The sequence below is a fragment of the Chlorella variabilis genome (assembly GCF_000147415.1).
Source record: "Chlorella variabilis unplaced genomic scaffold CHLNCscaffold_3, whole genome shotgun sequence".
Lineage (NCBI taxonomy): Eukaryota > Viridiplantae > Chlorophyta > Trebouxiophyceae > Chlorellales > Chlorellaceae > Chlorella > Chlorella variabilis.
This window is the reverse complement of record NW_005435085.1, coordinates 1,746,445-1,770,906: the sequence shown is the minus strand read 5'-3', so window position 1 is coordinate 1,770,906 and position 24,462 is coordinate 1,746,445. Positions and strand designations below refer to the sequence as shown.

Sequence of the window (24,462 nt, the reverse complement as noted above, 5' to 3'; positions counted from 1 at the left end):
GGAGCGCATAGGCGATTCTTTCCTGCGGGCAGCGGGCTCCTACACAGCGCCGGCCACCCGTGGCTAATTGAATCCAGCTAGCCAGGGCCTTGGGCGTACTTGGGCAACTCGGAGCAGCGCCATCAACCGCGCCTCACCCCGCCGCCTCTGCGCTTGGTGAGGGCTCCAGGGCGACAGCTTACACTCGCGTCAGCGCCTGGTGGGCGCCTGGCGCACAGCCGTTGAGCTGTTTCAGGGAGGATGAGCCGGGAACCTCCTCCCGCCTCCGATCTCCACCCTCCACACCCGGGACAGCGCTATCCTGTCCCATGAACTGCGTTACTCACCAGGCAGCCATGCGCGCGACCCTGTGATGCAGTAGAAGAACCTCCGTGAAAGCAGGTCATCATGCGCGGAAGTGTGGAGCCCAATGCCGAGGAAACCGCCCCCTTGTTGCCAGGTAAAGATGCTGTGAGCCACACGAGCGGTCGATGGCAAGCTTGTTGCCTGCTCCCTCGCGGGCCGCCCACTTTGACCGCCGCCCTGGCCGCCTTGTCTGAGCTGGGCCCTTTGTGATGAATTTCTTGACGTGGCATCCCCAAATTTGAGCCCTGCAGGCCATACAGGAGCGGGTGGCAGCCCAGCGCAGGCTGCAGCGGCGGCACTTCCCATGTGGATGCAGCGCACGGGCCAGGCCTGGGCGCAGAATTGGCGCCACCTGCTGTGGGTTGGCATGGTGGGCTTCATCATGGTGCCCGCAACGGCGACCATGCTGTTCCTGCCCACCGGTAACCAGGCGGATGCTGTGGCACCAGCCCCTGCACCGCAGCCTGCGGCAGCCACCGCTGGGGGCGCCATCCGGGGTCCTCCGACGTGGCTTGGTGGTGTCTCTGCCGTCAGCCTGTATTGCCTGCCGTCATTCTAGGCCACGAGTGCCATGCCAGCCGCTTCCCCCATGCGGCAGCAGGCACTTCAGGGGTTGATCTCCCTGTACATCGCTGCCACGGCGCTTGCCGCGGGCTCGGCAGTGCGATTTGCCGCTGCCAACCTAATGTTCCATATGGCGCCCCCGATCCTGGCAGGCAAGTCTGCAGCGGCTAGCCTGGGCACACGAGTCGCACTGCACAGGGATGGCTTTACCACTGGATGCACATTGTGCCTGTCGGCAGCGTTGTGAGGTTGTGTGCGCATGCATCCCTTCTTGCTTACCCCTGTCCCGTCTGATGCCTGCTCTGCAGCCACTGCCTGCATCTGCTCCTGGAGCTGGCCCGATAAGCTTGCGCTGCAAGTCAGCCTCGCCGCGGCTGCGTTCGGCGCCTGCATGCGCGTGGGGCAGCTGTGGGCCTACAGGTCAGCTTGCCACGGCGTGCATGTGCTGGGGTACTCGGCGCTGGGCGCAGTGGAGGGCATTGTGCTGCTGCCCACCAGTTTTTACCCTGGCCTGGCAGCCATCTTCCTGGAGTGGCGAGCCCACAGTTACCTGGTGACGCTGCTGGGTGAGGCAAGGGAAGGGCCAGCCCCGACCTGGGATGGGTGCATCCTTGTCGGTGCAGATGCGCATCTGCCGCTACCGGGGCAGGGGCAGGGCATGTGGCGGGCCAGCCAACCACGCAGCTTCATGCTTGCGCCCACAACCCTCGCACGCAACCACCCCCGTCCCTGTCACACACCGCTCCAATGTGCACCCACCCCCCGCCCACGCAGGCAGGCTGCAGGTGCCCATTGGTGGCGCCGTGTCTCCCTTTCGCCGGCGTCCCCGTGGCAAGCGCATCATGCGGTACCGCTTCATGTGGCTCGCGGGCCTAGGTGCGCAGATGGCAGGTGTCAGGGAGGATCCAGTTGGGCGGTGCGCTGGTGTCGCTGAAGCTGCATCGCAGCTGGAGGCAGAGACGCAATGAGGCAGGTTGCACTGAGACACCTCGTTTCAATCAGATCTGAACTGCCACATGGTGTGCAGCGTGCCCTATCCTCTTCAAGTGGCATCTTGAGCAGCATCAGACGGACGTGCAGCGGCTGCTGGGCTGGCGCTGGTGACTGTCTTCGTCGGTTAGGTAGCCAGTTGGGTGCGAGCAGCCCTAGCAGGCTGAGGAGCTCTAGGACAGAGGAGGCCAGGGGGGGGGCGACGAGGACAGCGACGCGCTCGTCCGCCCCAGGCAGTGTGACGCGACGGCATGCACAGCCGCTGCTGCGGCACCTGCTGCCTCCAAGCAGGTCACGCTGGCACTGTGCCCCAGTCGGCTGTCATCTTGCTGTGCATCCAGCTGGCATAGCAGGCGCGCAGCATCAGCGATAGTGCGAGCCCTGCACTGAGCTCGCGTAGATGGGATCGATAGAGCAGAGCAGAATTTGATTTCTAGCTTACGCGTTTTCTTCCACTGTTTGTTTTGTCACCTCAGTGTCATACCTGATGTTACACCCTGCCCTTGTTTACTGTGGTCCAGCCAGCAGGATCAGGGCATAAGCAGCGTGGGTACTCAGGCGGCAGCAGGTGCGGCAGCAGCGGCCGAGCGTGCCGCCGCCGCCGCCGCCGCACGCTGCCCGGGGCTGACCAGCGCGCCACCAGCCTCCCCGCTGCCTCTCTCCTGGCCTCCTCCGTCCTCAACCTCCTCAGTTTCCTCCTGCTCGGGCTGGCGCAGCAGCTGTGCCACGTCACGCACAGTCAGCGCGCCATGCTCCTTGCCCCCGCTGGCATGCTTCACTGCACGCCACAGCCGGCACCAGCACGCGCTCAGGCACAATCATAGCAGGCAGCCAGGCGGCAGCCAGCCAAGCGGGCGCTCACTGTGGCGGTGACACAAGCAGCACCGCAAGCAGGCAACACCGGACAGCACCCGGCATCTGTCCCGGGATCCGCGGCGCCGGGCGCACCCGAGGCCGCCGAGAGGTCCATGGCTGCTGCGCGACGCTGGCACAGCCGGTGCACATTCTCCTCCACCGTCTTCTCCACCACAAACCTGCAGCAGGGCAGTGCCTCGCATGTGTGCAGAAATGTGGGAAGTCCAGGGCGAGGCAGCATCAGCCGCTGGATAAGGCGCCAGACCTGTCTGCCCGCGAGGCTGCACGCATGCCAGGCCGAGGCAGCAGCTGCACGGCATGCATGCATGCTAGTGTGCCCGCTCCACTTCTCCCGCCGCTCGCACGCCCACGCACCTGTGCACGTGCGTGGCGCGCAGCTGGCCGATGCGGTCCACCCTGCCCACCGCCTGCGCCTCCACCGCGGGATCCAGCTGAGGCTCCACCAGCACCACGTGCTGAGCCTCAGTGAGGTTCAGCCCATTGGCGCCCTGCTTCACCAGCAGCAGCAGCACCTGCGGCTGGCGCTGCTGGGGCGCTCGCGCGGGGCGCTTGCTGGGCCTGCAAGCAGCGGCCGCGTGGGGAGAGGGCAGGGAGGCAAGCAGGCAGAGGGGCCGTCAGCCGATGAAGCATTGGCTGGGGCAGCAACAGGCACCCGCCAGCCAGGCCAGGCTGCTCCTGCGGCGCGCTGGGGTGAGGCAGAGCTCCGCTACACAGGCTGCCAGAGCCCTCGACAGGCAGCCGTGTCAGTGCTGCGCGCGGCCAACACCAGGCTGCCTGGCGGAGAGGGCAGCCGTGTCAGTGCTGCGCGCGGCCAACACCAGGCTGCCTGGCGGAGAGGGCAGCCGTGCCAGTGCTGCGCGGGCCCAACACCAGGCTGCCTGGCGGAGAGGGCAGCAAGACTGGGCCGCACCCGGGCTCTGCGGCTGCGGCCATGGCCGCCTGGTGCCCGCTGCGGAAGTCGGCTACGGCGGCCTCAAACTTCTTGCCCGACTTGGGATAGAGGTGGGGCAGGCCGTTGGCGCCCAGCGCGTGGCTGCACGGCATGGGAGGGTCAGGAGGGTGGCGGGTGGGGAACACCGCGAGCAGGGGAAGGTGTCAGGCAAATGCATCCATTGCAGCCAGGCCTCTGTGAGCAGCGCACCACAATCGAAACATGCATCGGACAGCAGGCAGGGCGTGGGAGACTAGCTGTGCTCTCCACGCTGAGCAGGCGGACACTCACGACACAACATCCAACACATCTTTCCAGGTGGAGAAGACAAGTACGCGGTTGGTGGGGTCCTGGCGGGTGAGCCACAGCAGGCGCGCCACCACCGCTTCCAGCTGCAAGCACGGATGCGGGGAGCGGCAGGCCAGAAGGAGCGGCGGCGGTGACGGGGCGGCCAGCAGGGCACAGCAGACGGAGAATGGAAGCGGGCCGCGCGGCGCTGCACGTGCACATGCAATGCATTCGAGAATAGGCAGCTCGCGTCCAGTAAGCGCCAGAAGTGGCTAGGGGTTTCTAGACCTCTGTAGGCCTGGTGAGCTCCCGGGAGTATTTGAGCGACCCCTGCGCTTCTCACACACTATTTCGAGGCGAATCAAACAACATAACGTGCTGCTTCACCCAGCGACCTTCTGTGAAGGCGCACAGTGCCAGCCGGTGAGCGAACCCTACACCAGGCATTCCTGGCGCTCGCCTCCTGTTGCTGAGGCGCCAGGCAGAGAGGCAGCCAAATGCAGCAGTCGGCGCGCCTGCCGAGACGGGGGCTGGAGGGCGGGGAGATGGTAGCGCCGGCGGCGGCACCACTCGCCATCTCTCCCCCCCTGCATCCCAAATCTGGCTTGCATGGCAGCCCAATACACTGCGCCAGCGCCCTCCTGTGGACACAGGCTGTGGTTTTGTCCCCTCGCCCATGCAGGAACAAAAGCGCACTTTGGCAGAGACGGCGTCGCCTCCCGTGTGTTTGGCAGTCGCTTAGCGAGGCAGGAGGTGTAGAATGGACCCCAGCAAGTTCACCCAGAAGGTGACCGAGATCCTGAATGCAGCCCAGGAGCTAGCGCAGGAGAGCAGCCACCAGCAGATCACGCCCCTCCACGTGGCGGTGGTCATGTTTGAGGACCCAGAGGGCGTGGCCAAGGCGGCGCTGGGCAAGCAGGCCGGCGGCGGCGCCGCCGCCGAGGCGCTCAACAGCGTGCTGCGCGTGCTGCGCAAGCAGCTGGTGCGCCTGCCCGCCATCAGCGGCGACGACGGCGGCGACGTCTACATCAGCGCAGACCTGAAGAAGGCGCTGCAGGCGGCGGGCAAGCTGCAGAAGAAGAAAGGCGACTCATTCCTGGGTAGGCTGGGGGTGCGGGGCAGCTGCCGTGGCTCTGCCTAGTGCCTGGCAGCATGGGGCGCCGCTGCGGCGCCCCGATCACGGCCCACCCAGCTTGCCTCTCTCTCACCATCAACCCCAGCCGCCCCCACCCCTTCTCCCCCTCCCCCGCAGGCGCCGACGTGCTGTTCCTGGCGATCCTGGATGCTCGGGAGGTGGCGGCGGCGCTGGGCGAGGCGGGGCTGAACAAGGCCCAGCTGGCGGCGGCGGTGGAGGAGGGGCGGGGCGCCGCGCACGTCGACTCCGCGACGGCGGACACCCAGTTTGAGGCTCTCACCAAGTATGGAATCGACCTAACGGCCAAGGCCGCTGAGCTGGACCCGGTGATTGGGCGGGACGAGGAGATCAGGTGCGCGCTGCGCTGCGCTGCGCTGCGCAGTCGAGAAGGAGAGAGCAGCGGCCGCTCTGCCGGGCCTGACGCTGCCCTCAGGCGCCTGCCCCGGCCGGCCCCGGGGGCAGCAGCCCGGCCGCCGCCTGCCTTCCCAGTGCTCCCACTCGTGCCCTGCCAGTCAAACCGCTCCCGTCCCCTCTGGTCCCCGCAGGCGCGTGGTGCGCGTGCTGTGCCGCCGCACCAAGAACAACCCGGTGCTGATCGGCGAGCCCGGCGTCGGCAAGACGGCGATTGTCGAGGGCCTGGCGCAGCGAGTGGTCAAGGGCGACGTGCCAGCCACGCTCAACGTGAGCCAGCCGCTGCCGCAGCGTCGCTTGCACCCCTGTCGCAGCGCGGCTTGCAGCGCCGCCGCCGGCGCTGGTTCGACCGGGCGCAGCCCGCAGCCGTGGCCAGGCCGACAGCCAGGCCGCGCCTCTGGCTAGCCAGCTGGCCTGGCGGGGCGTGTCGAGGCGCCCACACACAAGCAGCCGACCTCTTTCTTCTGTTTTTTTCTTACTTTCTTTTTTCCTTCCTTCTTCCCTGCCTGCCCGCAGGGCGTGCGGATCATCTCGCTCGACATGGGCAGCCTGGTGGCGGGCGCCAAGTACCGCGGCGAGTTTGAGGAGCGCATCAAGGCGGTGCTCAAGGAGGTGGCGGATGCCAAGGGCCAGGTGAGGGAGGGCAGTGTTCTGTCTACATTCTCCATGCCGGGCCGCGTGCAAAGCCGTGTGCAGGACCGGGAAGGACTGGATGGGGGCCCGGGGGCAGCTGGTTGGCAGGGCCGCGCTGAGCGCGGGGAGGCACGCACACGGCCACGCGGCGGGGTGCCTGGTTTTGACCGCCGGCCTCCCAGGCTGCGCACCCGCGCTGGTCAACCGGCGGTCAGAAGCTGCTGATTTTCCACGACTTTCCACCCCGCTCCCTGCTTTCCACCCTTTCCAACCCCCGGCCAGGTCATCCTCTTCATCGATGAGATCCACCTGGTGCTGGGCGCGGGTAAGACGGAGGGCGCCATGGATGCGGCCAACCTTCTGAAGCCCATGCTGGCGCGCGGGGAGCTGCGCCTGGTGGGCGCCACCACGCTGGCAGAGTACCGCGAGCACGTGGAGCGGGACGCGGCCTTCGAGCGCCGCTTCCAGCAGGTCCTGGTGGGCGAGCCCAGCGTGCCCGACACCGTGCAGATACTGCGCGGCCTCAAGGAGCGCTACGCCAGCCACCACGGCGTGCAGGTGAGGCGCGGCGCCGCAGAAACGCGCCCGCACCTGCCTCCCCTGCCCTGCGTGCCCCGCTGGCCCCGCAGCGGCAGCCGGCCCGGGCTGCTTCCGTGTGCCTGCCCCCGCTGCGCTTCCCTCCGGCCCCGCCCCTCCGCTTGCCTCGCTCGCCCCGCCCTGCTGCTCCCGCGCCCTGCCTGGCCCCTGCCCGCAGATCTCGGACCGTGCGCTGGTGGTGGCGGCTGAGCTGGCAGACCGCTATATCACTTCCCGCTTCCTGCCAGACAAGGCAATAGACCTTGTCGATGAGGCCTGCTCCAACCTCCAGGTAGGTCCCAGGCTGAGCTCGAGCGCATGGGGGCCAGGAACCCGGGGGCGGCCAGCCAGGTGTACGGGGTGCGGTGTTGGGGCGCCGCCGCCGCAGAACGCGCCCGTGCTGGCGCCGGGTGCACCGTGCGCAGCACGCAGGCGCCCACAGCGCGTGATCAGCGGCTGCGTGTGGTGAGTGCATGCCGCGCGCACCTCCGCACGTGTTCACCGTGTGTGGCGTGCTTCTCTGCAGGTCCAGCTGGAGAGCAAGCCTGAGGCAATCGATGTGCTGGAGCGCCAGCTCATCAGGCTGCAGGTGGGCCCGGGCAGTGACATGCGCGGCAGGCATGCTGGCGGCATGGCCAGCCCTTGCATGCGGCATGCCCCGGCTGCGCCTGCCCCTCGACGCTGCCCTGGCTGCTGCTGCTGACGATGCCACTGCCGCTGCCGGCGCGTGCTGCCGCCGCGCGTGCAGGTGGAGGAGAAGGCTCTGGAGAAGGAGAAGGACAAGCAGTCCAGGGAGCGGCTGGCGGAGGTGCAGCGGGAGCTTGGGGAGCTGGGTGACCAGCTGAAGCCGCTGCAGATGCGGTACCGCGCGGAGAAGGCGGCCCTGGATGAGATCAAGAAGCTGGCCAAGAAGAAGGAGGAGCTGCAGATCCGGCTGGAGCAGGCCGAGAACTGCATGGACCTGGCCATGGTGGCAGACATCAAGTATGGTGAGCCCGGGGGCGGCGGCGCAGGCCGCGCGGCGGCGCAGGCCGCGCAACGGCGCGGCAGCCTGGCAGCCTGCTCGGCGACATGCTCGCGCCGCGAGGAGCCTCCAGGGCTTGCTCCGGCCCTGTCCAGCCCTGCCCCTGCCCTGCCCATGCTCCCTCCTCTTACTGAGCAACGACCGCGTCCCCCGCCGTGCTCCCTCTCCTGTGCGGTGCAGGCGCGCTGGCAGAGGTGGAGGACCTACTGAGGCGCAAGCAGGCGGAGGCGCGCAAGGCCGACCGCATGCTCAGCGACACAGTGGGGCCCGGGGAGATTGCCACGGTGGTCAGCAAGTGGACCGGCATCCCCGTGACCAAGCTGCAGGCCAGCGACCGCGAGCGGCTGCAGAACCTGGAGGGCTACCTGCACGAGAGGGTGGTGGGGCAGGACGCAGGTGCGCCGCGGCGCCGACCCGCAGCCGCAGCCGCAGCGGGCGCAGCGGCGACGGCGGCGGCAGCAGCGTGTGCCTGCCCGCGTTCCTTGCTGGCCTGTGTGCGTATCCCGTGCATGCCTGGTCGTCCGGGCAGGGAAGCGGAAGGCTCAGCCGGCAGCTTCTGCTGCCCTTCCGTTGCAACCCCCTCCCTGGGCCCCTTGCCTCACCCTCCCTCCCCTGCCCCTCCTGCCCATGCAGCGGTCAAGGCGGTGGCGGACGCCGTGCTGCGCAGCCGGGCGGGCCTGGGCGCGCGCAACCGCGGCAGCAGCTTCCTGTTCCTGGGGCCCACGGGCGTGGGCAAGACGGAGCTGGCCAAGGCGCTGGCTGCCATGCTGTTCGACAGCGAGAAGATGATGATCAGGTGGGCGGCTGGGAGCTTGCGGTGGCGGCGGCGTGTGGGCTGGGGAGGCGCTTTGCTGGGGCCGGGCCGGGGAGGCGCGGGCGGGGGGCAGACACGCCCCCGCCGCCCGCGGCCCTGCCCAGCCTGCCTGCCCGCTTGGCAGCGCGACGGAGCTGTCGTGGGCCGACGCTTTCCTCCCCGCTGGCTGGCGATCCCATGCAGGATCGACATGAGCGAGTACATGGAGAAGCACACCGTAAGCCGCCTGATCGGCGCACCCCCCGGCTACATCGGCCACGAGGAGGGCGGCCAGCTGACCGAGGCGGTGCGGCGGCGCCCCTATTCTGTGGTTCTGTTTGACGAGGTGGAGAAGGCGCACGCAGACGTGATGAACCTGCTGCTGGGAGTCCTGGACGACGGCAGGTGCGCGCGGGGCGCTGCGGGCGTGGGGCACTGCATTTCTCGGCCCTCCCGCTGGCCCGCCCGCCGCGCGTCTCTGCCCTTCACGCCCCTCCTCTCTCCCACCCCGGCCCCTCCCCTCTTCCGTCCTTGCCTCCCCGCACAATTCCCTCCCTCCCTGACCGTCCCTCCTTCGCAGGCTGACCGACTCCAAGGGCCGCACCGTGTCCTTCTCCAACACCCTCATCATCATGACCTCCAACCTGGGCGCCACCATCCTGCTGGAGCAGGGCAACAGCCCGCAGGCCAAGGCGGCGGTCATGGAGGCGGTGCGCCGCCACTTCCGCCCCGAGTTCCTCAACCGGATCGACGAGGTGGTGCAGTTCGAGCCGCTGTCGCCGGCGCAGCTGCGCCAGGTGGCGCGCCTGCAGGCCGCCGAGCTCAACACCAGGCTGCGCGACCGAGCCATCACCATGCAGCTCACAGGTGGGCGTAATAAGAACGACGATTTGGAAACTAGATTGATAAGTAATGGAACAACAAACAGCCGCCGGCCAGCACCTGGCTTGGGTGCCGGCTGCCGGCGAGGCATGTGTTTGCTTCGTCGGGAGCAGCTTCCAGGCAGCCTCCTTCCCTCCCGTGCGCCATCCTCTGCTCCCTTGCTTCCCTCACCTCCCCTGCCCCGCCTCGCCCTCTCCCCTCCCCGCAGATGCCGCCCTCGACTATGCGGTGGCACAGTCGTACGACCACATGTACGGTGCTCGCCCGCTGCGCCGCTGGCTGGAGCACTCCATCATCACCCCTCTCTCCCGCATGATCATCTCGGGGGAGCTTCCAGACGACTCCAAGGTGGTGGTGGATGCACCCGCCTCGGGCGCGGGAGGCCTCACCTTCGCGGTGCAGGTGGGCGGGGCTGCTGCCGCACAGCGTGGCATGCGGTTGATGCGTGGCTAGGGGCAGCCAGTCTGGCAGCTGGTGGGCGGGATCGTGGTTTCGGTCTGGAGATTGCTTGTCGCTTTCTGTCTTTAGAAGGCTTAGTTGTTCTGCCCCTTTGGTGACGTGCAGCCTGACGAGGCGGCGGCGGCGGCACGCGCAGCAGATGCAGAGGTGAGACCGGCCTCAGCAGACGGCAGGCAGGCAGGCAGGCAACTGGTTGCTTGCTGAAGGGCTCAGCAGGCCGAGCACGCTTGCCGGCCAACTGCTGACACCGCCCCTCCCTGGCCTTTTCCCCTTCCCTGCTTGTCGTAGCGCCGCAAGAGCTTCAAGAAGCTGCGGCTGAGCGCTGCCGCGGATGATGACTACGACAGCGAGGCAGACGATATGGAGGACTGAGGTGGCGCTGAGGGCAGCGCAAGTGACGCTGAAGCCTGCGGAGCGGGCTTCTATCAACATTGCCGCAGACCCCAACAAATGAAACAACCAAACCATCGATGAACTCTCTTTTTCAGCAGCAGGACTGCCAGGCAGCGAGTTCATGGCTCGCCTGTGCACGCCAGGCATTTTTCTTAAGGGCAGAACAAACGCCCTGCTTGTTTCTTTTAAGTGCTCCAATTCTTCATGAGACCTCCCCTCTACTTTCCCGTTGCATGCCCTTCCAGCAGAAGGTGGCCATTGAAATGCCCCAATCTGCCTTGCCCTGCTGCAAACTTGTTCGGTGCTCAAACACCCCACACTGTAACCCCCCACCACACCCAGCAGACACATGGCAGGGGCCACCACCCCTTTCCAGGTGTCCCCGGCTGGCAGATCGACAGAGAGTAGAGAAGCAGCTTGACAGCCAGCAGCTGGGCAGCAGCCTTGCTCACCTTCGTTCCATACGATCCCTTCACTTCTATGTCGCCCTCGCCCTCCGCCTCCTCACCTCTCGCCCGCTGTAGCTCGCAAGTAGCACAGGCGGTGAGCAGGCGGCCCCCCATCAGCCAGTTGCATGCTCTAGCCAGTCGCATGCCCTGCCGGTGCCCCATACTGCCCCTGCAGCAGCCACAGGCCCTGCAGCAGCCCCTTCCGCTCCTGCGCCGCACCTTGCCCCCAGGGGATGCCAGCCGTGCATCGATGTACACAAGATCGCTGACCGGCACACGGGTGCGGCACACGGGGCACTCGATGCGGCGGCTGGCCTGCAGCAGGACAGCCAGGGCAAGCTGGCTCAGCTAGGGAGCTCAGCGGGCAGGCCAAGCAGGCAGGCTGGACAGGTTCAACAGAAGGAAGTGGCGCTACGCCGGAGGTGCCTGCTCACAGTTCGTGGCCTGCCCCCCATCCCCAACCCCACACCACACACACCGCACACACCTTGGGCTGGCCCGCCGGCAGCCGCTCCTGAAGCGCCACGCTGCACCGGCAGCACAGGCGGTGTGCACATGCCAGCATGACCTGTGGACGGGGCGGGAAGAGTGGGAAGGGATTGTTGTGGTGCATGTGTGGGTGTGATGGGTCAGAGGGGCCGTGTCATGGCGCGGCCAGAGGGCTGGCGAAATCTGGAGGGCAGGGAATTTGGCTGATTCGGTTGGCATGGTACTAGCAGCCCGCCGCCTCACCATCTCCTGCCCCAGGCGGTCGTGGCAGATGGGGCAGATATCCTCGCGATCCTCCTCGCCAGCTGCCGCCGCCACCAAGCCGCGCGCCGCCGCTGTCGTGCCCGCCTCTGAAGCTGCTGGCTGGCAGGGCAAACCTGCGTCCACGCCTGGCTCTCCCCTGCCAGCCCCAGCTGCAGGCGCCACAGAGTGTTTGCCTGCCGCCCCTGTGCCTGCCTCCTCCACACCATCCCCCATCGGCCCTGCTGCCGCATCCTCCTCTGCCGCCGCAGCTACCTGAGCCTCGGCAGCAGCAGCGGCAGCGGCCCTGGCTGCCTCCCGAGCCTTGATGCCTGTCAGGTAGCGAAGCGTGCCCAGCTTGCGATGCAGCTCCAGCTCAGCAGAGGCCTTGTCATTGGACAGCTCCTGCGGCAGCCACGAGCATTGAGGAAAGCAGCAGTACATACAATCAGTGAGCATAGCGGCAGCCAAACCAGTGAGCACCGATGTTGGCATGGCAGGCGCAGGCACAAGCGCAGCGCACCAGCCGGCTAGTTTGCGCAGTACAGAGGTGCTGTAGCGGGGTACCGCTGGAGCTCACCGTGCTGCGGACCGGCACCTCGTGTTCATACACTCGATAGATCTCCTCCCCCTCCTTCAGCCGCAGCTCATTGTCGCTCAGCAGCCTGCAGGTGGTTGGGTGTTGCGGTGGTGGTGTGGGTGTGAATGCTACAATGTGCATAGGAGGAGTTGCAGGGTGTAGTTGCAGGCTTGCAAGGTGAGGTGTCGGAGGATGGGGGCGGCAGCAGCAGCGGCAGCGCAGCAAGCAGCATAGCGCCAGCCACATCACAGCGTCGATTCTCAGCGCCCGCGCTCACTTTATGCGCATCGTGCATTGCTCCAGCTCATCAACTGCATACAGGCGCTGGCGCTGCGGGAAGGAAAGAAAGGGATGGTGCGATGCACCAATCCTTCAAACACACGAAGGAAGGTCGTTGGCAACGGGCGCTGTGGGCAGGGCATGGAGGGAGGGGAGCAGGCACCCGCACCACCCACCCACACGCCACCCACCTGGGCAAGGGAGAGTGCGCGGGCTTTGAGGTACAGGCGGCGGTACTGCTCCATCAGCTCCAAGTGCGCCTTGCCCGCGGTCATAACCAGATCTTTCTCCGCTGCGGTACGGGGTGGTACAGAGCAGTGCCAGGCGCAGAGCAAGCAGGGCACAACAGAAAACAGCCTCAGCCTTCAGTTCTACAAGCACGAATGGAAAGGTGGCACCACCGACGCACAGCCCTTGCCCCTGTGGAAGCAGCGGCATGGCGGGAGCAGCAAAGCGGCGCGGCGTCGGCAGCAGCTTCTTCTCGCTTGCCTGCCGCCTCCTGCGGGACCTTGACCAGCCTCAGCTGGTGCAGCAGAAGGCGCAGCACATTCTCGGCATCCCCGGGGCGCCGCACAATCTCTGCAGGTGAGGCAGGCAGGGCAGGCAGGTGTGTGCACGCATGGTCAGTCGGGCAGGCAAAGGCAGGACAGGCAGGACAGGACAGGCAGGTAGGCAGGCAGACGGGAGAACGTGGGGCACAAGGGCACGACGCAGCGCCAGCAGCGCAGGGCAGCGCCGGGCAGCTGCAGCCGGCCGACGCCAGCCCAGGCAGCAGCACGCGGCACCCCGGCACCTGTCTTGGCAACCGCATCGTCCCTGCGCCCCGCCCCCAGCAGCAGGTGGTGCCCTCCCTCCTCGTCTTCGCCGCCGGCATCGCCAATGCTGCCGCCCAGCTGCTCCGCAGCCGCCTCCCCCAGCCCGCCGCGACCCACGCGGTTGAACAGGGTCGCCTGCTGCGCTTGGCGGATGGCATCATCCGCCGTCACCCGGCCCCCACCCTCCCGGGCCTTTGAATACAGAGCAAACGCACGCCCCTGCACGCGGCGGCCGCGCACAAGGGGGGCATGCAAGGGGAGCGTGTTGCGCTGGCCGCCCGAATATCCCCTTCTCAAGACTGCCTGGGCTGCTGGTGGCGACAGGCCCGCGCAGATTGTAGTTTGCAGCTGGTGCGCGGGGCCCCGGGCGTTGTGGACGGACAGCAGGCAGGCCCAGGCCCCACCCTCCCAGCCCTGCACACAGGCAGCACACAGGCAGCAGGCAGGCCGGGCAAGCACACCTCCCAGCCCTGCACACAGGCACACACAGGCACACACAGGCGGGCAGCAGGCTGGCAGCAGGCTGGCAGCAGGCGGGCCCACCTCCCAGCTCCAGAACAGCTCCTCCAGCCTGCAGTGGCGGCACACACGCCCCGCCACCGCCGTCTCCGCGCGGCACCGGCTGCACGTCGCCGCCAGCTCCACAAGCGCCGGCGGCGGCGCCCGGCATGCGGCCTGCAGAATCAACATCAATGCGGGTTGGCAGGCAAGCGGGCAGGCTGCCAAGACGAAACAATCGCCTTGACCACTCTCGACGCGCGCATGCACACAAACCACACTACCATACCACCGCTGGGGTGGCACCGGCACCACCACCTCCCAGCCCACCCTTCTGCTTGCCCCTTTTCTCTCTCTCTCTCTCACCTGCAGGCGCTGCAGCTCCTGCGTGGCCTCCGCCTGCGCCCTGCCCAGCTCCCGCACCTCCTGCTTCACAGCCAGCTCCAGGCCGTGCAGGTCGCGGAAGCGGGAGGCGATGGAGGCGGCATTCTGCGGGGGGGCGGGGCGGCGGCTGCGGGCGGGTGGGTGAGGCGGTTTCATGTGTGCATGGTGCGAGGGGAGGGTGATGGGAGAATTTTGAAAGCCCCATACTGCGCCCACCCCTCACCGTCCATCTGTACTGCTGCCTGTACCGCCCAGCCTGTACCGCCCACCTGGGATACCGATCTGAGGTACATTGTCTCCTCCTTCACCTGCTCCTTAATGCGTTCAGCCACAGCGCCTGCAGAGAGAGGGTGACGTGTGGATGATATGAGGCAAAGGCTCCAAAGAAGCAGAGTGTCAGTGATGGGATAGGGCACTAAATGGGATGGGGCGAATGTCACGGCGGTGGAAATGGTGCAGTGGTGGGCGCGGGGTGGTGGGTACCACACAAGCAAGGGAGCGGTTCCCTGAGCTCACGCTGGGTGTGGTGGTCCCGGCCATGCGCCACAATCAGCGCCACCCCCCGCATGTACCAGCCTGCTAACAGCTCTGCGATAGGAGGGGGTTTAAGGGCTCGGTGTGTTGGCGGTGTGTGGGTGAGGCGTGCGTGACAAGGGCGCGAGGCTTTGGGCAGGGACGGGCGGCCAGGGCAGAGTGGATGCGCCAGCGTTGGCGGCGCGGCGAGCAGGGCACCACTGGCCTCCCACCTTCCGCCTCCGCCGCCGACACATGCTGCAGCAGCGGGGCCTTGCAGCGCTGCACGTGACGCTGCACCTCCTCCACCTCCTGCGCCGCATCCGTCAGGCGGGACAACGACTCTGCCAGGTACTCCTCCCTGCGGTACAGCGGTCCAGGATAGAGCAGTACAGCAGCACAATGTTAACAACCGATACCGGCCGGGCAGCAGCGACAGGCAGCAAAACAGCGAGGGGCAGCTGTTTGATAGGCCACCTCAACTGCCTGGCAGCTGCCTGGCAGCTGCTGCCGTACCGGATCTCCTGCGCCTCCGTCTCCAGCCAGGCGTCCCGCAGTGTGGGAGCAGCCCCCTCCACACTCCTGCAGGTGCAAGGCTGGCTGGCAGGGTGTTCAAGGCCCTCCACACGAGGGGTGCCTCCCCCACTTCTTGCAAAGCAGACCCAGGGCCAGCCCCGGCGCCCAACCAACAACCTTCCACCAAGCAGACCAGAGCAGCCAGTCGTTGGCCTGGGGCAGCGGTCGGGCAGCCTGATGCTGCTGCTTCGCCAACAGCCTGCATCGCGGGGCAGCCACACACGGCCAGCCCTTCCCCGCTGGCCACGCCCACCTGCCCTCGGGGCCCAGCACAGCGGCCAGGTTGGTGAGGGTGTGCAGCTGCTGCAGCTTGTCGGCACGGATCAGCGACTTGTTCTGCTCAACTGCAGGTGCGAGCACAGCAGCCATGTGTGTGTTTGTGTGTGTGCGCGCACGCGAGAGAGAGAGAGAGGGGGGGGGTACGAAGCCAGATGGGCAAGCCAGCAGGTGGGCAGGCAGCCGCTTACTTGTGGCCAGCGCCTCTCGGTACGCCCTCACCGCCTCCACCGGCTGCTCTTGCAGCAGCAGCAGGCCCGCCAGGCCGTTCAGGCTGGCCAGCAGCAGGCGCTGCGGGGCAGGGTTGGTGAGGGCGGCGTGGGTGGGCAGGGCGAGCCGGGTGGGAGCAGCGGAGCCTGGATCCGTCGCAACTCATAGCACAACCGCGACCTCCTCCCCTCCACTTACACCACCACACCAACCACCAGCCCGAGGCACACACATGCACCTACGCACAACACACAGCCAAGCAGGCCCACCTGAGCATCCTCCGCCTCCACCCTCGCCTTTGCCAGCATCACCTCCAGCACCTCGCCCATCGTCATGGGAGACCTGTTGTGCCCCGCCGGCCCCACCGCTCGGATGCCCGCGCCGCCAACCTGCGGTGCGTTTGGCGGGCAAGGAGCGCAGGCGTTGTCAGCCTGGCCAGGAGAATGCCTGCCCTGCTGGCCCGCCACGAGGGTGCAGGCAGCACCGTAGCAGCAGCATGCGGGCAGGCCGGCAGGCCAGCGGTCTGGCAGGTGGCAAAGGTGAGCGCCTTGGGTGCGGAAAGCTGTAACACACTGCGCAAGTCTAGGCCAGGCCAGGCCAGGCCAGGCTCTCACCTGCGGGTGGCAGCACGCCTGGCGCAGGCGCAGCAGCGGGTGCAGCAGCGACGCCTCCTCCCGCCGCGTCAGCGCACGGTCCTCAAACCCGGCGGCCGCCGTGGCCGCCGGCGGCAAGCGCACCGCGGGCGGGGACGCTGGCGCGGCGCCCGCTTCTGCTGCCGCAGCAGCACCAGCCCCCGCCTCGCGGCTGTCCGAAATTGCGACGCCGTCGTGCGCCGCTGCGGCCGCTGTGGCTGCGGCCAGCAGCTGCGAGGAGAGCGCCGCCCGCGCCTTGGCCACGCACTCCTGGTGCTGGCGCGAGTAGAAGTGGCGCTCGATGGCCGACATCTGCAGGCTCTTGAGGTGGTGATGCTGCAGGCGGACCCAGGGGTCAGACCCAGGGGGAAAGTGTGGGGAGGCAGGACCGGTGGAGAGAGTGTGTGTTAGGTGGGGGGTCGGGAGACGAGGAGTGATGCGGCTGGTAGGGACTCGGAGCACGGTGGCAGGGTCAGCCAGCTGGTGGCAGCGAGCAGCCGGCAGGGGCATCGGCCAGCCTCTCCCCTCGCACCGCCTCTACCCAGCCTGCGCCCCACCTGTGGCGGCAGCCCCAGCTCGTGCGCCACGTCAGCCTTGGAGGAGCGCCACAGCAGGCCGCCCAGCGCGGGGCGCAGCAGCGACAGCAGCCGGGCGCGGCCTGCAGCCGCCGGGCCGGAGCAGGGTGCGCCATGAGCCTTGCCCTGCTGCCTAGGCACCGGCGCTGGACCGCGGCAGCAGGGCCTCCCTGCCATTTCCTCCATGCTCGCTCAATGCTACCCAACTCGCCAGCGCCAGCCCGGCGCCAGCCACACCCCCCACACCTCCCTGCACCCCATGCACCCACCCCAGGCCTCACCCGCGCGGCTGCCCGCCTCGTACGGCTGCTGCACGGCGCGCTGCCACCAGTGGCGGTTGCTGTAGGGCGAGGCCTGGAGGAAGGCGAGCAGCCCATAGATATCCTCCAGGCTCCGAGACACAGGGGTGCCTGTCACACACCTGGCAGGTGAGGAGGCAGAACGGTGGGACGGCAGGCAAGCGAGCGAGCGTGAGAGGGTTTATGGGAGAAGGCAGGAGGGCGAGGTGGGAGATGAGGAGCAGGGCGGCGCCGGTGTCCGCCCTGCCCCAGCAGGCTTGCAGCTAGCTGGGCGGGCTGGCTCGGCGCATGCGCTCACCAGCGGTGCACCGTGTGCAGCTTGAGGGCCATCTCAGCGGCCTTAGCTGTGCTGCTCTCCACCATCTGCGCCTCATCCAGGCACACTCGCCACCAGCGCAGGCGGGTGAGCGGCGTGGGCATGACCTGAAGCAGAGCGGCGGCGCAGTGTGTGTGTGTGTGTGTGCGTGTGTGTCTGTTACGGGAACGGAGGTCACGCTGGCTGCGCTGTGCCAAGCTGTCAAGGGCCCAGGCGTGATGCTGACGCCTCTCCTCCTGATGGCCTGCCCTGTCCCACCACCACCCACCATCACCACCCCTCTAGTGGCATGCCACCACCATCACCTCACAACCAGCTGCTCGCAAACCCACATATGCCCAACCGCCCGCCCCACTCGCCTCATATTTCTTGCGCCACCGCAGGCTGCGCCCCGCGCCCGCCTGCTCTGCCTCGTCGGGGCAGTGGTTGACGTCCCGCCGCAGTACATCATACGACGTGAGCACAATGTCGGCCGCCGCCAGCTCAGCAGCAGTGACCACCTTGGAGGCGGCGCCTGCGCAGGAGGTGGGCAGCAGGGGGGCACCCAGCCCGGTGTGGGTGTGCGGTGGGCAAAGCGGCAGTGGGGTAGGGTGCAGGAGAGGCGGGCAACAGCCGAGAGGGCACTGCTGCTGCCTGGCCGGTTGGATGGAGGGCTGGCGCTGCGGCTGCCCACCCGCCCCTGGCTGCGGCTGGCCCTCGTAAATCAGAAGCCTCAGGGCGCCGGGCTTGATGTGCCTCAGAATCTCGTCCCGCCTGCGGAGCACAGCAGCCCTCGCGCATGTGGATGAGCGTTGTCGGTGAGTGGGGATGCGGCGGTGCAGGTGTGTTGAAGCAGCAGCGCCAGCCCCGGCCAAAGTGAGGCGCCCCCAGCTGTCGGCTGCTGCTCCCAGGCTGCTGCCACCAGACAGTGGCACCCTGGATGGTGCCACACCCGGAGCCCCGCACCCACCACTGGTGCAGGATGGGGGTGGGGCAGACCACCAGCGTGGCGCCACAGTCCTGAGCCACTCGCGCCGCCGCCGCCGCGCGCTGGCAGCCGCCGCACACAAAGTCGCCGGGGGGCGCACGGCGCAGGCCGCAGCAGGCGGCGTGCAGCCAGGTGTCGCATGAGTCGCACTGGAGCCACAAGCCTGCGGTACGATGCGGTACAAAGCGGTACAGTGGCAGTACAACGGTGCACCTGATAGGGAGGGGCCACCCCGGCTGCAGCGCAGCAGCGCTGCGCACACCCGGCGGTGTCGTGGCTGGGCGGGGCCTCCATGCCACCGGCAGCATGGCAGCAAGGGCAGGGCAGGGCAAACGCCTGGGCACAACAGGACACGGCTGTGCAGGGCAGCAGGCGGCAGGCAGCAGGCAGTCGCACCTTCGTAGCCTTCCTCTGAGGTGGCGCCGCACAGGCACGCCACACGCGCCGCCCTCCTTCGCCGGGCAGCGGGACGGCAAGTTGTGGGCCGTGTTGGCTCTTCCAGCAGCCAGCCAGCAATCAACCCAGCAGCAGGCAGGCGGCCGCCTCCACCCCACACACCCGTGCACCCACCTCTTGCTGCCGCGCTGCCCGCCCTGCTGCGGCTTTTGGAAGGTGGGAGGTGGGCCGGTGTAGGGGTGGGCCGCGATACATGCCAGCAGCTCGACGGTCTTGCCTGCAAGGCCCGTTCAGGTGGCAGGCACAGTGAGGGTGGGGATGGGGAGGCATGCTGTGCCAGGTCCTGTTCAAGGACAGAACGCCCGACGCGGCCCGCGGGCGTCTGCAGCTGCACGCCTTGGCCCCAACACAATGTTGCCACAGCTCAGCTGTTTGGCCTTCCACTGCGCCCTGCCCACCCAGCAGGCGCAGACGCACCTAATCCCATCTCGTCCGATAGGATCCCTCCCCGCACCTGCAAGCACAAGGGGGGGCGGCAGGCAAGGGGCGTGCATACATGCGTGAGGTGTGTCTTTGTGTGTGTTGGGGGAGGCGGTGGTGCATGTGTGGTGATGGGGGCTGGGCTCAGGCGCTACCACAAGGGCTGGTAGGGAGGCGAGCGGGCAGGGCATGCCCTCCCACGCCCCTGCACCCGGCCAGCCGCCAGCCGTTGCTGCTCACCTCTGGCGTCGCCGGGAACCGCTCCAGGCTTATCCTTCCGTTGTATGCGTTCACAAAGAAGCAGGCGCCGGCGTCGCTGCTGCTGCCGTCGCCGCCGCCAGCCGAGCACGGCACTCGCCGCCACAGCGGGTGCAGCGGTGGCTCGGCCCCATCCCGCGCCTGATGCCCCTCCTCCGCCTTGATATCGGCTGCCTGTGAGCCCCCTGCTGCCGCTGCCGCTGCTGCTGCTTCTCCTGGAGCAGCCACCAAGCCCTGCTCGCGCAGCACCATCCACTGGGCTGCCCGCGCCTGGTAGCGGCGTAGCGTGGGCAGCAGGTAGGCAGCCGTAGCGCACGCCGGCAGCTCGGGCTCCCGCCCCGTGGGCTTCACCGCTGCATACAGCTCTGACACATCAAAGCCCGCAGCCGCCCCAGGCACCCCGCCAGCGGCGGCGCCGGGGCTGCGAGGCGAAGCCAGCCCTGCGGCTGCTGTTCCTGCAGCTGCGGCGGGGTTGCCAAAGCCCGCAGCGGCAGCGCCGGCGGCGGCCCGTGGGCTGCACAGAGGGCTGGCCAGCAGCTCGGCTTGCTTCTGAGGGGACTGCAGCTCCAGCTCCTGCTCTGGATCCAGCTGCGGCAGCAGCCAGCGCAGCACCGCCAGCAGCTGGCGGTGCCACTGCCGCTGCTGCTGCTCCTCGGCGTGCTCTGCCGCATCGGCCGCTGCCTTGTCTGTGAGGCTGAGGTGGAGCCTGCCGCTGGCGCTGCCGCTGGCGCCGCTTGGCAGGGCTGGCACGCTGCAGCTGAGGTGGCCAGACTTGAGGAGCAGCAGCAGGGCCTCCCCCTCTGCGGGAGGGGCAGCGGTGGCGCCCAGCCACAGGGCGCCGCCGCTGGCTTGGTAGTGCACCCTGACATCGCCGCCGTCTGGTGGCAGGCAGAGCCGCAGCTGGCCGTCCTCGAGCTCCAGCCGCTGCTGGCTGGAGGAGGAGCCAGCCTCCCGCCACTCAACCGCCAGCTCGGCGAAACGCCACCGCTGCTCCGCCGGCGGCGCCGCCTGGACGGCGACGGTCAGGGGCCCATCCTCCTCGCCGCCGAGCACCCGTCGTCGCCGCCGGTGGCGGTGCCCGCGCTTGACGGGACGCCACGCGTAGCCCTCGCTGTCATCGCTGTCTTCCAAGCCCGCCTCCCCAGCCGCCCAGTCGACCCCCTCGCCGCCGCCGCCGTCGCCGCCGCCGCCCTCGTCGTGCTCTGGCGGCGCGAGGAAATTGCGTTCCTCGGGTCTGGGCACGTCCCTTTTGGGTGCGCGCTTGCGCTTCATGGACACAGGCGGTGCAATCAACACATTTTCAGGAACTTTGTTTCTGATCACTCTGCCTGGTGACCGAACGGAACGTCTGTGCCTCCTTTGCACGATGGAGAGTGCTGGTGAGTTGCCAAGGGGCTCTAAAATGCAACGTGTGGCAGCCAGCTCACCAGGCTCCCTACTCAAAACAATTCACTCCCTGCACATGCATGCACATTGAAGCCATGGTGTGGGGTGCGGCCCAGAGGGGCATCGATGATCTGGTGGAGCGCTTGGAGAGGAACGACCCCACATGCACAACCCTCTGCTTGCTGCGCGGCCGCCGGTTCACGGATGAAGACGCATCGCGGTTTGCAGCCGCGATGGAGGCCAATACCACGCTGCAGGAGCTCATTGTCAGCAGCCACCCCGTCAGCTCCGCGGCCGCCGCCGCCTTTGCCCGCGCGCTGGCCGCCAACACCACGCTCCGCAGCCTGGACCTCGGCAACAGGAGCTTTGGGGACGAGGTGGGCATGCAACTGGAGGTCTCTGCTTGGCCACTGCTGCATCTGCTGCTGGAAATGCACCGGCAGCCCGTAGTGAGCCCCTGAAGGGCGCGCGCTCTGCGCCGCTTGGCCCCGCTCTGCAGGCCCTGGCTGCCTTGGCGCCTGGCATTGCTGCCAGCTTCTCCCTCAGGCACCTCAACCTGGAGGCCAAGGGTCTGTCGGCGGCAGGGTGCGCCTCACTGGCGGCAGCCATGGCAGCCCGCAGCGGCGGCGGCGGCGGCGGCCTTCACGAGCTGCTGCTGGGACAGAACAGCCTGGGCGGCGCGGGCCTGGCAGCGCTGCTGGAGGGCTGTGGCGGCGCCTGCAGCAGCGTGCGGCTGCTAGACCTGACCGCATGCGGGCTGGAAGGCGCCGACGGCGTGCAGCCGCTGGCCGCGGCCCTGAAGCAGGGCGCGCTTCCCAGCCTGCGTGTGCTGCGGGTGGATGGAAACGAGCTGGGCGCAGAGGGGGCAGCAGCACTGGCGCCCTCGCTGGGAAGCAGCGGCGCGGCGCGCCTGCAGCAGCTGCACATGCAGCGCTGCTCGCTGGGCCCGCAGGGGGCGGCCTCGCTGACAGCAGCCCTGCCGGGGGGCCTGGCTGTTTTGGACATGGGCGGCAACGCCCTGAGCTGCCAGGGCGGCGCGGCCCTTGCGGCAGCGCTGGCTGCAGGCGCCGCGCCGCAGCTGTCCAGCCTGCTCCTGTGCGCCTGCGGGCTGGAGGATGGCAGCATTGCGGCGCTGGCTGAAGCCCTGGGCAACAGAGGATCGGCAGAGGGGACGGAGCAGGACGCAGGAGCGGCAGCACCGGGCTTGGCGCTGGATCTGAGTCGAAACGCAGCAGGCGCGGCAGCGGTAGCGGCCCTGGCCACGGCCCCCCTCTCAGCCCTCTGCTTGCACGACTGCAAGCTTGGCGGCGGCGGCCAGGGCAGCAGCGGCGCGGCGGGCTCGTTGGCCCCGGCTGCGCCGGCACAGCAGCTCGCCACGCCGGGCACCTTCTCCCTCCTGCAAGAGCTGGATGTGTCTGGCAACAAGCTGGAGGCGGCAGAGCTCCTGCCACTGCTGGAGGCCCTCACCGCCACCGCCGCCACCGGCACCGGCGAGGATAACTCGAGGCCCTGCCCGTGCCTGCGCCTGCTGGTCATTGCGGCCAACCCCGGGGCGGCGGAGGAGGCGGTGACGGCAGCCATTGAGCGGCTGCAAGGGGTGCGGCCGGGGCTGGATGTGGTGCGGCGCGCGGCTGACACTGGAGAGGGCGGCCTGATGCAGTGCTGACGAGCGCCAGTCAGCGCGGGTTTGCTTACGCTTAGGACGCATTTGTTGGCACAGCTTTAAAGCTCTCAATCTGCAGAAGCAATTGGCTGAAGGCGTGGTTAGGAAAAACTGGTGGCAAGTTCATCGTATCAACAGCCATAGAGCATGTAGAACCCGGGGTGAACACAGCGGGCCAGGGAGACCTCCATAGGAGGAGGGATAGGGAGCACAGAGGAGGGGCTGGTTGTAACAGAGCATAGCCAGGGCTGCGCGTCACGAAAAACTGGAGGGGGGGTTGGCAGCCTGGCCCAGAGCCAGGAGGGTCGAGCGGGTGAGGAAGAGAGGCAAAGGAGGGGATGGGTACACAGATTGTGGTCAGCTGAGGGCGCTGGGTATGTGTGGATATGTAGCAAGCGTGGTTGCATGGGGAAGCAGGAAGGGGGGTCGTATCGATGCATCATGGTCAGGCAGGCAATCGTCATGTCGGAGCGGCGGCATCAAGCAGGCAGGCGCACATCAGAAAGAAGGCAAAGAGGTTTGGTTCGTGGAATAGGAGAGCATGGGTGTTGAAGTTTAACGGCATGTGTTAAAAATAACAGGGGCGGGAAAGATCGAGGACAGAAGATGCTGGTAGCACCACACCTTGTGGAGAAAAGCAGTGCAGTCTGCATCTACCGAGCTGCTGGCTGGAAGGGCGAGGAAAAACCATAGGGTTTCGGGTGGCGTCCTGGGTACATAAGGTGCCGCCACTGGGGAGCGATGAACTAGCAACTACTCTGGGTCCAGGCGAGGCTCCTGGCCGTCCTGGTTGGGATGGAGAGGGCTGGGCGGCTAGGAGAGGGCTAGGCTGGGCTGGGCTGGGGCTGGATCGGCTGGGGCTGGGCTAGTAGGAGAGGCGGGATATCCTCCGGGAACAGGTTTAGGCCGCAAGGCTCAGACCAGCAGCGCCAGCAGCAGTGTGCCCAGGGAGATGCTGGCCATGGAGTGAGAGACGGCGGCAGCCACCGCCTCCCGGGCAAATCCGGCGCGCAGCACGCGCAGCGCGGCCGTCGCCGGCTGCAGCAGGTTCCACGAGGCCAGGGCCAGGGCTGCGGCGCGCAGCGGCGCCTCCAGCCCGGGGCGTGCGGCCCAGGCCCAGGCCAGGCCGCTGCCATGCAGCGCGGCGTGCGCCGTCAGCGCCAGGCTGGCCGCCAGCAGGGCAAAGCAGGCGCCCACCGTGGCGCGCGGGCCCAGCACCACCGGCAGCGTGCGCACTCCAGAGGCGCCGTCGCCGCGCCGGTCCTGCGGGGAGGGAGGCAGGCAGGCAGGCAGGCGGCGGCGTGCCAAGCGCCTCAGGGGCGGGCGATGGAGGGCAGGCACACAAGCGCGGCCAGCCCAGCCAAGACACAGCTCCATCCCAGCACCTGCTCCCAAAACTGCAGCAGGAGCCGCAGCCCAGCCCCTGCCCCAGGCGCAGCCCGGCACCAGCCTCCAGCACCCTCCCTTAAACGACGGAAAACAAGCAAGCAGGCAAGCCAGCAAGCCAGCAGGCAAGCCAGCAAGCAAGCAAAACACCACCACCTCCCTCTCCTTTCCTCCCCACCAACAAGCAAAACACCACCACCTCCCCCTCCTGTCCTCCCGACCTGGATGTCCATCATGATCTCCCGGTGCAGGATGCCCAGGAAGAGGAAGGCGGTGGGGGCCAGCACGGCGCGCAGGCCCGCTCCTGCGGCACCCGCGGCCAGCGCGCCCGCCAGCGGCGCCGCCGCGATGGTGGCAGCCACCACCAGGTTCTTGGCCAGCAGGTGGCGCTTGATCAGGGGGGTGTACAGCACGGTGGCGGCGGCAGAGGCGGCGATGGTCAGCCGCACGCCTGCGGCGAGGGGGGGCGAAGGTGGGTTTGAGGGGTGTGGGGCG

The 24,462-nt window shown here is 68.0% G+C and overlaps 5 protein-coding genes across 5 annotated transcripts in view; 2 read left to right on the top strand and 3 right to left on the bottom strand.

The window, feature by feature from the left end:
- Positions 1–2,453: 2,453 nt before the first annotated feature.
- Positions 2,454–4,441, bottom strand: CHLNCDRAFT_140806 (hypothetical protein; the record flags this gene model as incomplete). The annotated part of the gene is made up of 6 exons (XM_005850650.1): positions 2,454–2,677; positions 2,848–2,933; positions 3,130–3,333; positions 3,686–3,808; positions 3,998–4,098; positions 4,433–4,441. 6 exons carry the CDS (start codon positions 4,439–4,441, stop codon positions 2,454–2,456), a joined length of 747 nt encoding a protein of 248 aa, XP_005850712.1.
- A 247-nt stretch (positions 4,442–4,688) lies between these two features.
- On the top strand, positions 4,689–10,639 carry CHLNCDRAFT_56016 (hypothetical protein). Its single transcript, XM_005850928.1, has 16 exons — positions 4,689–4,976; positions 5,040–5,094; positions 5,247–5,481; positions 5,675–5,810; positions 6,057–6,173; positions 6,456–6,731; positions 6,928–7,041; positions 7,276–7,338; positions 7,498–7,738; positions 7,954–8,169; positions 8,407–8,569; positions 8,771–8,971; positions 9,147–9,433; positions 9,657–9,850; positions 10,013–10,054; positions 10,196–10,639. Exons 1-16 carry the CDS (start codon positions 4,755–4,757, stop codon positions 10,277–10,279), a joined length of 2,646 nt encoding a protein of 881 aa, XP_005850990.1. The 5' UTR covers positions 4,689–4,754; the 3' UTR covers positions 10,280–10,639.
- On the bottom strand, positions 10,503–20,804 carry CHLNCDRAFT_50422 (hypothetical protein; the record flags this gene model as incomplete). Its single annotated transcript, XM_005850649.1, has 31 exons — positions 10,503–10,619; positions 10,753–11,064; positions 11,237–11,317; positions 11,482–11,883; positions 12,059–12,143; positions 12,336–12,388; positions 12,529–12,624; positions 12,846–12,916; positions 13,131–13,371; positions 13,453–13,566; positions 13,614–13,622; positions 13,696–13,827; positions 14,017–14,139; positions 14,304–14,371; positions 14,551–14,622; positions 14,781–14,908; positions 15,064–15,129; positions 15,377–15,467; positions 15,591–15,690; positions 15,879–15,998; positions 16,224–16,577; positions 16,799–16,899; positions 17,098–17,237; positions 17,414–17,538; positions 17,737–17,945; positions 18,105–18,184; positions 18,381–18,561; positions 18,795–18,850; positions 18,969–19,071; positions 19,272–19,308; positions 19,515–20,804. The coding sequence occupies 31 exons, from the start codon at positions 20,802–20,804 to the stop codon at positions 10,503–10,505; spliced, it is 5,157 nt and encodes a 1,718-aa protein (XP_005850711.1).
- A 347-nt stretch (positions 20,805–21,151) lies between these two features.
- CHLNCDRAFT_56955 (hypothetical protein) lies at positions 21,152–22,584 on the top strand (the record flags this gene model as incomplete). Its single annotated transcript, XM_005850927.1, has 2 exons — positions 21,152–21,295; positions 21,418–22,584. The coding sequence occupies 2 exons, from the start codon at positions 21,152–21,154 to the stop codon at positions 22,582–22,584; spliced, it is 1,311 nt and encodes a 436-aa protein (XP_005850989.1).
- Positions 22,585–22,628: 44 nt separating this feature from the next.
- Positions 22,629–24,462, bottom strand: part of CHLNCDRAFT_56954 (hypothetical protein) — a gene marked incomplete at its 5' end in the record, with an annotated part of 5,971 nt that continues 4,137 nt past the window's right edge. The window contains 2 exons of the mRNA XM_005850648.1: positions 22,629–23,844; positions 24,189–24,418. Of these exons, the coding sequence (XP_005850710.1) occupies positions 23,497–23,844; positions 24,189–24,418 (578 nt within the window). The 3' untranslated portion in view covers positions 22,629–23,496. The remainder of the gene's footprint in view (positions 23,845–24,188; positions 24,419–24,462) is intronic.